At 49.8% G+C, this 13665-nt stretch overlaps 1 protein-coding gene across 1 annotated transcript in view; it reads left to right on the plus strand.

Annotated features, from left to right (window-relative positions):
• Window positions 1-8007: 8007 nt before the first annotated feature.
• MTURN (maturin, neural progenitor differentiation regulator homolog) overlaps window positions 8008-13665 on the plus strand; it is a 28965-nt gene continuing 23307 nt past the window's right edge. Inside the window, exon 1 of the mRNA XM_047095270.1 lies at window positions 8008-8237. Within this exon, the coding sequence (XP_046951226.1) occupies window positions 8076-8237 (162 nt within the window). The 5' untranslated portion in view covers window positions 8008-8075. The remainder of the gene's footprint in view (window positions 8238-13665) is intronic.

Raw genomic sequence — 13665 nt, forward strand, 5'->3', positions numbered from 1 at the left:
AGCTAACATCAATCACCACACACAGTTACATTTGTGTGTGTGTGTGTGTGTGTGTGTGATGAGAACTTTTAAGATCTACTCTCGCGCCGCGCCTGGGTGGCTCAGTGGGGTGAGCATCCCACTTCAGCTCAGGTCATGATCTCATAGTTTGTAAGTTCAAGCCCCGGTCGTGCTCTGTGCTGACAGTACAGAGCCTGCTTGGGATTCTCTCTCTCTCTCTCTCTCTCTCTCTCTCTCTCTCTCTCTCCCCTCGCTCTCTGCCCCTCCCCCACTCATGCTTTTTCTTTCTCTCTCTCTTTCTTAAAACAAATGAAGAAACTTAAAAAAAATCTAGTCTCTTAACAGCTTTCAAATGTACAGTATAATATTATTAACTGCAGTCACCATGCTCTACAGTACATCTCCAGGACTTACTTATCTTAAGACGGCAAGTTTGTACTTCTGATCACCTTTTTGCTCATTCCTCTACCCCCTGCCTCTGGCAGCCACCAATCTGTACTCTCTGTCTACGAGTTGCTTTGGGGAAGGAGGTTGATCCCACACATAACCAAGATCATACTGGAATTTGTCGTTTTCTATCTGACTTATTTCACTTAGCGTAATGCTCTCAGGGCCCATGCACGTCATCACGAATGGCAAGATTTTCTTCTTTTTTGTGGCTGAATAATATACCGTGTCTTCTTTGTCTATTCATCCGTCAGGGGACACGTAGGTTCCTTTCATGTCTTGGCTATTATAAATAATGTTGCAAAGAACGCGGAGGTGCAGAAGCTTTTCAAGTTAGTGGGGCTTTTTCCTTTCCAATAAATATCCCGAAGTGGAATTGCTGGATCATACGGTGGTTCCATCTTTCATTTTTTAAGGAACCTCCATACTGCTTTCCGCGGTGGCGGCACCAATTTACATTCCCACCAAAAGTGCCCGTCCCTTTTCTCCGCGTCTTTGCCGATACTTGTTATTCTTGTCAAGTTCTTCCTTACAGTGGTTGTTCCTTGCACTTGTCTGTATAGAAAAATTACCCTGACCGTTGAAACAGATCATTTGGGGGGTATCTGGCCAGCTCAATAACCACCTTTCATTGAGGGTATCTCCATCTTCATGTGCCAGCTACGCTTGTAATTGATGACCCTGTGTTGCTGGGCGTGAATGGACACCTGACCTGAGGTGAAGCAATCAGATTGGAGTTGGCATTCAGAGATGAATGAATGACTCCCTTCCAGGTGAACTGGGGGTTATGGAAAACAATGAGCAGAGGCTGCCATCATGGAAAGCCATTCTCATCCACATCTAACTAGAGAGAAAGTGGACATTTAAAGAGAAGGGAACAGATGTGCAAGGTTAGAGGGGGAAAGCCATCTGGCCAGAGAGAGAGAATGCGGTGGAGGCAGGGAGGGGGAAGGGAAGAGGGAGAGGGAGGGAGGAGGAGGGAAGGGAGAAGGCAGACAGAAGGAGAAGGAGGGCGGAGGAGGGAGGAGGGAAGGAGGGAGAGAGAAATTAGTTTTCCAGTTCCGGGTTATCATGAGCTCTACTCTTGCCCTTGGGTTCTGTGAGATACTCGGGATTTTTACAAACATTCTCCTGCCATTTTATTCTTTTGCCTAAGCTAGCGTGAAGGAGCTTCTGTTAATTGATGAACAGAAGACCATTGACTAAGACTGCTAAAACCCACTTCTCCACCTGGTTTTGAGCCCCCAAACAAAAGAACAGACCTTGACTCTCTCTGAATTAATGAAACACGGTTATAGATATTCAGAGGTGGACTCATCTATTCCGCATTCATTTTACAGATGAAATAGCGGTGTCTGAGGAAGTGAAATCGCCCAAACCTTTCCACCGCGTCACGAATCTTGGCTGTGATCTAACAGCTACTTTCCTGGCATTGTAACTGAGGACGTGCACGCTCTCCCAGGCAAGGCTGGGATACAGCACACTCTGTGATGTCATCCCGATCATGGGTCATGGATCATTGTATCTCATAAGAGATCTGTCTGCTGCTAGCATGACAGCGGCTTCTGGTTTAGCAAATTACCTGGATACACGCCCCTTCCCAGAGGGAATCCACACCCTTGTAGGAGTTCTGGAGCAATGCTCTCAGGACCCCTCTCTAGAGGATGAGCCACTTCAACGGGGTCCTAACAAGCCTCAACAGACAAATAAAATAGAGGCAGAACTATAACCTTGATCAGAAATGGAAAAGAGGAAAATGCCATTTTGCCACCTTAAAGTCTGTGTGTTTCTCTCTCAACAGCACCAGTGAGATGTTGCTGAAAGGAAGTTGTATGTGTTTTACTTAGAAATAGGGAGTATGAGGTGTGCCTGGGTGGCTTGTGCTCATGCACGAGCCCTCCCCCACTCGTGCTCCGTCTCTCTCTCTCTCTCTCTCTTTTTAATTTTTTTTAATGTTTATTTATTTTTGAGACAGAGAGAGACAGAGCATGAGCAGGGGAGGGGCAGAGAGAGGGAGACACAGAATCTGAAGCAGGCTCCAGGCTCTGAGCTATCAGCACAGAGCCCGACGCGGGGCTCGAACTCACGAACTGTGAGATCATGACCTGAGCCGAAGTCGGACGCCTAACCAACTGAGCCACCCAGGTGCCCCTATGAGAAACTATTTTAGATGAAAGTCGGGGCAAGGAGGGGAATGATTGAACCATATAGAATTTTGAAGTGTTTGAATAAAGAACTTAAAATAACCTCAAACTATTTCGGTTTCTTTGATGTATATAAAAGGAAAATATTTCAGGTGCGTTGGATCAGATAGACATGTTTTGAAGACAAATGCACCCAAACTCTGTAACCCAGAGCTTCCTCAAACTTTATTTTAATTAATTTATTTTTTAATTTTTCAACGTTTATTTATTTTTGGGACAGAGAGAGACAGAGCATGAACGGGGGAGGGTCAGAGAGAGAGGGAGACACAGAATCGGAAACAGGCTCCAGGCTCTGAGCCATCAGCCCAGAGCCTGACGCGGGGCTCGAACTCCCGGACCGCGAGATCGTGACCTGGCTGAAGTCGGACGCTCAACCGACTGTGCCACCCAGGCGCCCCTATTTTTTAATTTTTTTAAATGTTTATTTATTTTTGACACAGAGAGAGAGAGACAGAGCATGATGGGGGAGGGATGGAGAGAGAGGGAGACACAGAATCCGAAGCGGGCTCCAGGCTCTGAGCTGCCAGCACAGAACCCGACACAGGGCTCGAACTCACGGACCGCGAGATCATGACCTGAGCCGAAGTCAGACACTTAACTGAGCCACCCAGGCACCCCAAGGTGTCCCCTTTCTTAAGTGTCTTGGGAAGGAGAGGGGGTAGTGCTCATCCCTCCCATGTTGCCCTCTTGGGTGTTGCTTCTCCAGATCCCGGGCTCTGTTTACCTCTGCCATCACCGCTGTGACATATCACACACATCTCTACCAGCCACCACCTCCTGGACCTCGGGGTCTACTGTGCCTCGAGATACCATGTGACTGCCATGGGCTCAAAGGGTGAATGTGGAACCAGCCCCACTCGCTCCCCTTTCTGCCTGACTCCTACCACATAACCACAGAATCTGAAGCAGATTTGCCAGAGGGGAGGGCTCCTTGAATGGACTTACAATGGGGGAGTAACTAAAAGGTAAAATTACGTGTTAGTGTCAGTCTTACTCCTAAAAGCCACAGAGGACTTAGAATGGGGGGGGGGTGGAAGAGTCGGTTTGAGCAGGAGAATCTTGGTTGTGCTCAGCAGTTCCAAATTGGGCTCCTGAGACGTCCCAGCCACCATGGGCTTTGAATACGCCTTCTCTTGTCACCAACGCACGTCTCCCAAAGACAAACAGTGGTTCAGAGAGATCCAAGTCTAGATTCGTATAAAAAAGAGAAACGGGGTGCCTGAGTGGCTCAGTCGGCTGGGCATCCGACTTCGGCTCAGGTCATGATCTCACTGTTTCGTGGGTTCGAGCCTCATGTCCAGCTCTGTGCTGACAGCTCAGAGCCTGGAGCCTGCTCCGGATTCTGTGTCTCCCTCTCTCTCTGCACTTCCCCTGCTCTCTCTCTCTCTCTCTCTCTCAAAAATAAACATAAAAAAAAATTTTTTTTAAAAGAGAGAGAGAGACATTTCTCTACACACAACAAAGACTACACAACTCTCTGCCCACCAATGGAGATATGTTTTCACCTTCCTTCTGCTTCCAGAGGCAGAAGAAGAAAGGGGCTTCAGGAGGCCCTAATGTTTCTTCACCCTCAGGCTCCACAAAAGACCCAGTGCAGTTCTGGAAAGACCACTGTCCTGTATGTGGAGCCTGAACACAGCCCTACACAGGATGCCTCACCGGACTCTGTCTAAATGGGAGAGAGGCAGAGCGATGTATTATCTTTCTGTCTAAGCAACTGACCTTCCCAGTTGCATTAGGAAAGCCAAGGCTCGAGTGAGTTGTGTAGACGTACTTTCCAGAATTAATTTCCATTGCATTATTGGCATACCCCTTCCATTAGTTAATAAGAATGGCCGAAGCAGAACTTGTGGAAGATTTTTCTCTCTAGATCTGTAGTTCTCAAAAAGGGGCAGGCTTGCTCTCCAGGGAACATTTGGTGACATCTGGAGACAATTTTGTTTGTCACAGGCTGGGGCAACTCGGGCTGGGGGGTGGGGGGGAGGCTGCTGGTATCTAATGGGGTAGAGGCCAGTGATGTTGCTAAACTTAACCCTACGACACTCACGACCAACTCCCCACAAGAGAGAATTACCCAGATCCCAATATCAATAGTGCTGCTATTGAGAAACTCTGCTCTAAGTGCTTGGGAAAAATGAGGTTTTCCTTCATCTGTGACCAGTACTAACCAGCCTCCCACCCTCATGTCACTCCTGAATTTTACTTTTAAAATTCATCTGCTGATCTTCCTACAAATCATCTCCCAGAAGCAGATTAAGAGTGATCATGGCATATACTGTGTACCAAGTTCTGGGACAAGGACTTTACATAATTCGTCTCACTATTGTCCCCATTTTTCAGGAGAGAACATTGAGGCTCCAGGCAGTTAAGTAAGTTGCAAATGTCCATAAAACTTAAAATCCCAGAGGTGGGAATCAACCCAGAATTCCAAAGTTTCTGCTTTTTAACTCAATGCCTGCCTTCCTTCCCTCCTTCCTTCCTTCCTTCCTTCCTTCCTTCCTTCCTTCCTCCCTCCCTCCTTTCCTTTTTAAAATAATCTCTACACTTAATGTGGGGCTCAAACTCATGACCCCAAGATAGAGAGTCACATGCTCTACTGACTAAGACAGCCAGCCACCCCAACTCAATGTCTTTCTAAGGAAACCAACAGTATTCAATTCATTAAGCAATTGTTTTATACCCGGAATTCTACTTTTCATAGTGAGAATTTTTCATCTTCTGACAAAAAGTATTTGTTACATAAATATGTTTGTAACTATGGTCATCCGTCACTTAGAGCCGACTTCATAGATGGATTTAAAAACACATGTATTTTCTAAACTCCCTGCTTTCCAAGAAAAGCTATGTATTTTATATAGTTTAGTCTCAAATTTAAGGAAGCTTTTCATTTTTGGAACTTCCACACTAATGCATATAATGTTTTAAATGGTAGAACCAGAAGTTTGCTCTATCTTGAGCTTCCCATATTAGAAAGAAAGAAAGAAAGAAAGAAAGAAAGAAAGAAAGAAAGAAAGAAAGAAAGAAACATTTTGTAACATTTACAAGAGCATACTGAATGTTTTTATTCATATGCGTGTCTCCTCCATTGTCTTGTATATTAGTTTTCTACTGCTACACAGCAGACTAAAACAAACTTAGCAACTTAAGAAAACACCCATTTATTAGCTCCCAGTTCTATAAATCAGAAGTTCCTGCACAGCCACTACTTAACTGAGTTCTCTGTTCAGGGTCTTTCAAGGCTGCCCTCATGGCGTCGGTCAGGGCTGACTTCTCGCCTGGAGGCTCTGCAGAAAACCCGCTTTCAAACTCATGGAGGACATGGGCAGAATTCAGTTCAGACTGAAGTCTCATTTCCTTTCTGTCTGCTGGCCGGGGGTTGCTCTCAGCTCCTAGACTCCGCTGTGTGGTCCTTGCCAGATGGCCCCTTCCATCTCCAATGTCATTTAGTGGAGAATCTCCCTGATGATGAATCTATCTCATGCTTTGACTCTCTCTCTGGGAAAAGCCTAGTCCTTTTTAAAGTGTCACCTGATTAAACCAGGCCCAGCAAAGGGCAATCTCCCTATCTTAAGGTCAGTTGATTTGAAATCTTAATTACATCTGTAAAATCCCTCACAGCAATACCTACATTAGTGTTTGAATCACCGGGAGAAGGTGTGAGTATACGAAGTTGGCATGGAGCTTGGGAATCGCCTGCCTAGTTTACAGTCTGCAAATTCCTTGAGGGCAAAAACTGGGCCTTGTGTGTCTGGTACCCAATAGATGCTCCATCAAAGGTCACTAAACCAAAATGTTTTAAAGGAATTGGGAAATTCTGAAGTCAGGAGGTTGTTACACAGGAGCATTAACTTCAAGGTTAAGACAACTCCCATCAGGAAAAAGATCAGTGCCCGGGATGCCTTTGGGCCGATCACCATCCTAACCTCTTCCCTTACCGAAAGATTAAGTGGAGTTTCTACTTTCTGTATGGGAATACAGCTCTGATTCAGTAAGGGAAGTCAAGGGAAAAAGAATCCCTATCCCAGAACTATGCCAGAGAACAATTTTCCAGAATCACACTTATTCTGTTGGGTAAGGCTGTATTCAGAGGGATGATGGTGTCATGAGCTTCCCTTAGCTGGTCTGCCAGCCCTTTGAGGGTGGAACAACACATTATTCTTATTTATATCCCTAGGGCTAGCACTGTGTCTGGTTCAGAGGACCAACTTTAAAGACAAAAGCTGATTGAACATTTGTAGAATGAATGCTATTCAACGTGTCTCTGCTAGTCGTCATTCAATTCCTCTGGGCGAGGGCCCTTCTGACGCATTTTTTGCAATCCAGCAATGCCTGCCCCATTCCTGGCAGTCAGTGAGCATTCAACAGGTGCAATTGTTGGGCTGCGTACGCTTGTTTTAAAACGTACTTTCTCCTCTCCAAACTAGTAGTTGGTCATTTTATGTTATGCAATATGAATTGAGGCTGAATAATATTCAAGCTAGTCTTATGAGGCTTATTTCTAAGAAATACTCAGCTTTATGTGAACGCAAAAAAAAAAAAAAAAACCAAAACAAAAAAAACAACAAACAACAAAAAACAAAAAAACCCCACCCAAAACCTGTCCTCTTCCTATCAAATGGATACTCATAGCAGTGTCTGGTAAATGTATTTAGGACAAACATTTTTTTTTCTCCTTACATCAAGGGGACAGAGCTTGGATTTCTGAACAAGAAAAGCTCCGTTTCCCTTGGATTCTCTCAGCTCCTCCATCGCTAGCCTCAGACAAGGTACAAGTTATCTGCAATTCTGTGGGCGTCCTCTGCGCTTAAAACGCTTTCGGGAAAATACTTTTCCCGACAAGGCCTTCCAACTCCGGATAAACGCAGGCGGGGACTACAAGCCCTCCCCACTTCACTGTACACGGTCGAGCCGCGGATTTCGGGCCCGCGCTGTGACGTCACCGGGCTGGCGTCAGACTCCGCTGGTTGGCTGGGGCGCATGACGTCACGGGTAGGGGGCGGTGCCGGGCTCCGGAGAACTCCGGGATGCTCCGTGTTGGCTTGTAAAAAAAGAAAAAGGAAAAAAAAGTGGTGGGGGCGTACCGAGGAGTCCGCCCCGCCCCGCCCCGCCCGCCGCAAGCCGCGCCGGTCGAGAGGGGCGGGCGGGGAGGCGGGGCGGGGCGGAGCCGGGCGCGGCGGCGCGCCGTCCAGGCCGCCGCCCACCCCGTACACACAGCATGTAAACAGTCCCCGCCGGGAGGAGCCCCGGGACCGGAGGGAGCCGCGCCGCCCGGCCCCGCCGCCTGCCCGAGAGCCCGCGGAGCCGCGCGCTGCCCGCCCGGGAGGAGGGCGCCCGAGGAGAGAGGAGGGCGGGCGGGCGGCGGAGGGAGCGGGAGGCGGGCGGCGCGCGAGGAGGCTGAGCGAGCGGCGGGCGCGGCGGGCCAGGATGGATTTCCAGCAGCTGGCTGACGTTGCGGAGAAATGGTGCTCCAACACGCCCTTCGAGCTCATCGCCACCGAAGAGACCGAGCGCAGGATGGATTTCTACGCCGACCCCGGCGTCTCCTTCTACGTGCTGTGTCCGGACAACGGCTGCGGGGACAATTTTGTGAGTGCCGGGGGGGAGGGACGGCTGCAGCGCGCGGGAGTGGACGCGCGGCCGCCTCCCTGCGCCCGAGCTCCCGCACGCCCGGGAGGCTGTGGGCGCGGGGTGGGGGCGTAACCCGCCCGGCTCGGCCGTGTCAGCGTTGGCGGGGGCGGGGGGCGGGGAGCGGCGGGCAGGGGCGCCCTTAGGACCGGGAAGCCGGGCTGGGGCGGGCTGTTTCGAAGACGCGACCCTGCGGCCCGCGCGCTGTGTTCGGCTGGGAGCTTCTGGCGAGGGTCCCCGCCGCTCGCCCGCCCGGGCCGGGGAGCACGGACCGTCCCGCAGGGCCCGGAGTCCCGAGCTTCCTACGGCCGGGCGTCCCGTCGGGGCGAGGAATCCCGTCCCCCTCCCGATGCGCAGACGCAACTCCTCCAGTCGTCCCCGCCCGGGAGATTCCCCCGCCCCCGTGCTATCCTCTGCGCCGCGGGTTTGGACACAAAGCCTCTGTCCACACTAGCGATGCCCCATCTCCAGGACCTTCTTTGCGGAATTACACCTCGGATCTTAGAAAACGCACACGCGCGTGCGCGCGCGCGGGCACACACACACACACACACACGCACACACACACACGCACACACACACACGCTCGCGGGCACGCCTATCCCCCTCTCCTCCTGTGCGTCCATTGCTCCTCTGTGAGCTTCCAGCGAGGTGTGCGGGGCCCGAGCTGGTTCCGTCCGGCGGAGGCGGCGGCTGCGGCCCCGGCGAAGGCCCCCGGTTTTGCCAGACGGGAGGAATCCCCCCTCCCCCACCCCACTCGGGTCCTGTGCTAGCAGGGACCGGGACCTGGAACTGTGATGTCCAGATCTTCGACTTTGTATCCTGCGCCCACTTGGGATCTTGGCGCTGGCAGTTTAGGAAGGGGATGCGGCGGGCAGAGGAGTTGGGGTGGGAGGTGCGGGGAACGGGCGAGGATGGCGCTCCTTTAACGGTTTGTAAGGACGGGGAAAAAAATAATGGTCCCCAAATGTAAGATGGAGGCGGCCGTGGGCTCGGGTTACCGTGTGGTCGCCGGCTGGAGCCTAGAGCTGGCGCTGCTGCCGCCCCTGCGGACCGAGGTGGGGCGGCGCCGAGGCGCGGCCTGGCGCCGGCTCCTCAGGTGGGGTGAGACAAAGCGGGGCCCAGGCCCCGGCGGCCGCGCGCCCCTGCCACCCACGGGAAGTTCGCGAAGGAGTTAGAGAGACAGCGAGACCGCCTTCCTCGGCCCCCAGAGAGGTGAGGGCTTGTGTACGACATGACAGTAAGACACGCCCTTCCCACCACCGGCACCCAACCCCGCGGGACGAGAAGAAGCCACCTGGGCCCCAAAAGTGTGACACTAGAAGAGAGATGGCCTTGGGTGACAGCCAGATTTGAGTTCCCTGCCTGTGTGACCGGTCAGATGCCTTCCCCCCAGCCCAGTGTACACATCAAAACAATGGGCATGATACCAGCACCCGGGTGATGATCCGACAGATGAAACACGTGACCATCTCCTAAGATCTGGGCTTCCCCAGAGTTTAGAGCTTGTCTCTTTTTTTTAAAGCCTCAGTTTTCTCGCCTGTAACATGAGGTTCCTCGGAACACCTGCATCACCGTTACTTGTGAAGAACAGCTAAGCTATAACTATAGGCAAGAACACGGTTAACTGTGGTTCAAATAAGTGTTACTTGTTATTGAGAAAAATGGGAGATCATTCGAAAGGGATTTACTCCGTTGGGAACGTGTGAGAAAGCCCCAGGGATACGCTGGAAAGGGCACCAGTGACCAACTAGCTACCATGTTAGGGTTTGATTAGGAGTTCCTTCTAAGCCTAGTCTGCCAGTGGTCTTCCCTCCCCCCCCCCCCTTACTGTGTGAGACAGAGCAAGAATCACTCAAGGTTCTGGATTTTATAGGGGAGAGTTCCACATGGCCTTCCTGCTGGAACTGCAGTAGACCTACCCAAAGAAATTACTCCAAAGAGAACCATCATCGCAAAACATTATGCATATCACACCTTTCTCAAGGCCACTCATAATATATTTTAAATGTTTTCTCACCTGTTTGAGTAAAATGCTTGAACGTCTTCATTTGCTTCTTCATAATTAAATGAAATAGATAAGAAAGAAGATAGGAGGAAAAAGTAATACCTTGGGTAGACTGGAACATTCTTTTTTTTTTTTTTTCTTTTTTGCGGGGTGGAGGAGAGAGAGAATACTGGTGTGCAAGTGGGGGAGGGGCAGAGGAGGAAGGAGAGAGAGAACCTCAAACCAGCTCCGTGCCCAGCACTGAGCCTGACTCCGGGCTCAATCTCATGACTGTGAGATCATGACCTGAGCAGAAAAGAATTGGATGCTTAACTGACTGAGCCACCCAGGCACCTCAATACTGGAACATTCGTAAAGTTTCTGGGGGCCGTAACAGACAGGGTGCCAACCACCAGATTTTTCTTAGCCCAGATCTCTCCTCACATTTGCCCCAGACCATGTTGGTCAGGCTGCTGTTTGCCTCTAGTTAAAGGGACTGAGGCATGAAGTAAATGTCCTACCTCTGTCCTTTTCCTTTTCCCAGGAAAATCTGATAAGCATTAGAAGAAATTTGAGATAAATGGAACTCCTCTAATCCGAAAGATTAACATTAAGAATATTTACATAGCATTTCTCAATTTACAAGTGTTTTCACATGATTCATTCATTCGTTCATTCATCAAACATTTATTGAGGGCTCACTTTGCTCACCAGGCCAGGGCCTCCTAGAATAGGATGTCTGCCCTCACTTTCCTGGGGCCGTTGTACCCATCTGAGAAGCAGTGTAGCATAGTGGTCAGGGGTGCAAAGGTCTCGGGTCAGGCTACTTGGGTTCTCACCCCAGCCCCCCATGTCTAACTGTGTGCATTGGGGAAAGTTATTTAATCCCTCTATGCCATGATTTCCACATCTGGAAATGAGGGATGATAACATTAGTACCTTCCCAGTGCCTAAAATAGGGGTGGTGATATTAATACCTCTCTGGCAGTCTCCACACAGCAATCACTCTGGATTTCATATATAATCCAGGTCATGATCTATGACTCCCCACCTCACCTAAACTGACTTCCTATAACTTTCACGGTAAAACTTGAGCCTTGCCCTGGCTTCAAGCGCCTACGTGATGTGTCTCCTGCCACCCCTCTGACCTCCTCTTGGACCACTCTTCCTCCTTGATTACTGTGTTCCTGCCACAATGGCTTTTCTGGTCCTCAGACATCCCAAGCTCATTTCTGCCTCAGGGCCTTTGCATTTGCTGTCCCCTCTGCCTAGAACATTCTGCCCCCACCTCTTTACATGGGTAGCTCCTTTATGCTGTTCAGGCCTGAGAGATGACTTCCTGGCCACACGTTCCTTCACCTCACCCTCTTTTATTCAAATCGTAGCATTCATTAGTACTTGATGCCCTCTTGTGTATTTTCTGCCCGCCCCCCATGAGGAGGGAGAAAATAAGCTTCAGAAGAGCAGTGGCATTTTCTGTCTTTAGCACTGTGTCCCAGAACTTGGAGCAGCATCGGTTATGTGGCAGGTGCTCAGTCCACGTTCGTAAGAATGAATGAGTGAATGATATTGAAGAAGACAGGTGTTAAGCTAGAACGACAGCTTCAAAGAACAGTAACTGCCACGTGTGTAATTTACTATATAGCAGACACAGTTCTGTGTACTTTGTGTGTATGTACTTAGTTAATCTTGGTAATTTCACGAGGCCCTCGCTGTAATTTTCTCCATCTTGCAGATGGAGAAACTGATACCCAGCAAGGTGTACTAACTTTTCCACTGAATAATAACTAATAAATGGTAGAGCAACTTGAATCCACGGCCCTGTCCTGAAGACACAGCATCCCAGGAGTGACATTCAGACTGTGGGTTCAAGGGCAGCTTCCTATTGGGCCTCACAAAAAGTCTCTGACTTAGGTATTATCCCCATTTTATAGGCTGGGAAACCGAGGCTCCGTTTAAGGAATCTGTCCAGGACTATAGCACTAAGAAGCGACAGGCAGGACTGAAGCTCAAGTCCAGAGGCTTGTCATTTGCACCATGAGGCATGTCCCACGGGCAGGATCAAGCCAGGATCTCCAGAGGCCTTGGGAACAAGGACTTCCTTTTGTTTTCCCTCCACTTTGGCAGCTCCTGGGTCCCTTGTGCACTGTTCCCTCTTCTCAGCTCACAGGCCATTCTGTTCACACTGTCCCTTTCCAAACTGCTGCCCCGATTCAGGCTTCTCTCTGTGGACAGCACACAAGGTCAGATCCTGGGATAAAATGCAGCTGCCTTTGCCCTCTGTGTTGGGCCTTCAGGGACAGAGCCAACCCTGCCTGGCTCTACAGGTGTGACAGGGAGGGGGCCGAGAGCGTGGTGTGCTACCTTCTGCCCACCCAGAAGGACCCGAGGGCTTCGTCAGGTTCGAGGAGTGGGGTGTTGGCAGCCGCTCACGTAGCAGCCGGACAGAGGGACGTGTGTGCACTCTCTCCTGGCCCTGGCAGCCCCAGCGGCTCTCCCCCCTTGTCCTAGGCCAGGAGCAAGAACTCTAAACAAGAGCACAGCCCTGCCCCTCCCCGGTGCCTGGAGAAGGGATGAGCTGCCTTATTGTCCTGTTGTTTTTTTTTCTGCCAACCCATCAAAAACATGCTTGGATTTAAAATTTTGTATAGTTTAATCTCTCCTCAGTATAAAAACAAAGACAGCGGTTGTCATTCTATTAAAGAAGGGAAGCTTTATTTATAGAAGGACCACGAGATTTAATTTTATACGTATGTCTATGCTTGTTATTTATATATATTCCTCCCCGATTTTTGTCCTGGGCCTGTCCCTCTCCTTACCTGTGTGACCGAAGAACAACCTTTTCACTTTGGAGCAAAAATATATAACTTTTCTAAATGAGATTGCATCATTTCATAGGGGGGGAAAAAAGCACCTTCATGTCTAAGTTAGACTCACCCTCCGTTTCCTCCTGTGTCAAATGGGGATAATCCTATGTGTATTACATTATTGTGAGGAGCCAATGAGGAAGAGTGGTAACCAACTGTAAAGCCTTCCACAGTGGCTGTGCATTATTCACATAGAGGGATTTTTTTTTTTTTTCAGGGAAAAAGTATGCATGTCCTTAGCATATTCATGGAGCGGTAATCCTGAGGAGGGTAAAGTCACGCTCCCATGAGTTTAAACAGATGGGAATAAGCACTGTGGACTCCTGCTAAATGAGAGGCAGTCTACGGGGGATCTCCTGTCATCTTTGTGACTGTCCTGTGAGGAGTGGTATTTTCTGTGACTTACAAAGGAGGGAGCTGAGGCTCAGGTTGAAGGCGTGCACACTGCTGTTGACGTCTTGGCTTTGCCCCTTGCTCCCCATGTGACCACAGACACGTTGCTTAACCTCTCTGAGCCTCAGTTTCCTCCCCAGCG

Source organism: Lynx rufus, unplaced genomic scaffold (assembly GCF_022079265.1).
Source record: "Lynx rufus isolate CCGP_SWC_20201006 ecotype Redwood Valley unplaced genomic scaffold, mLynRuf1.p SCAF_4, whole genome shotgun sequence".
Lineage (NCBI taxonomy): Eukaryota > Metazoa > Chordata > Mammalia > Carnivora > Felidae > Lynx > Lynx rufus.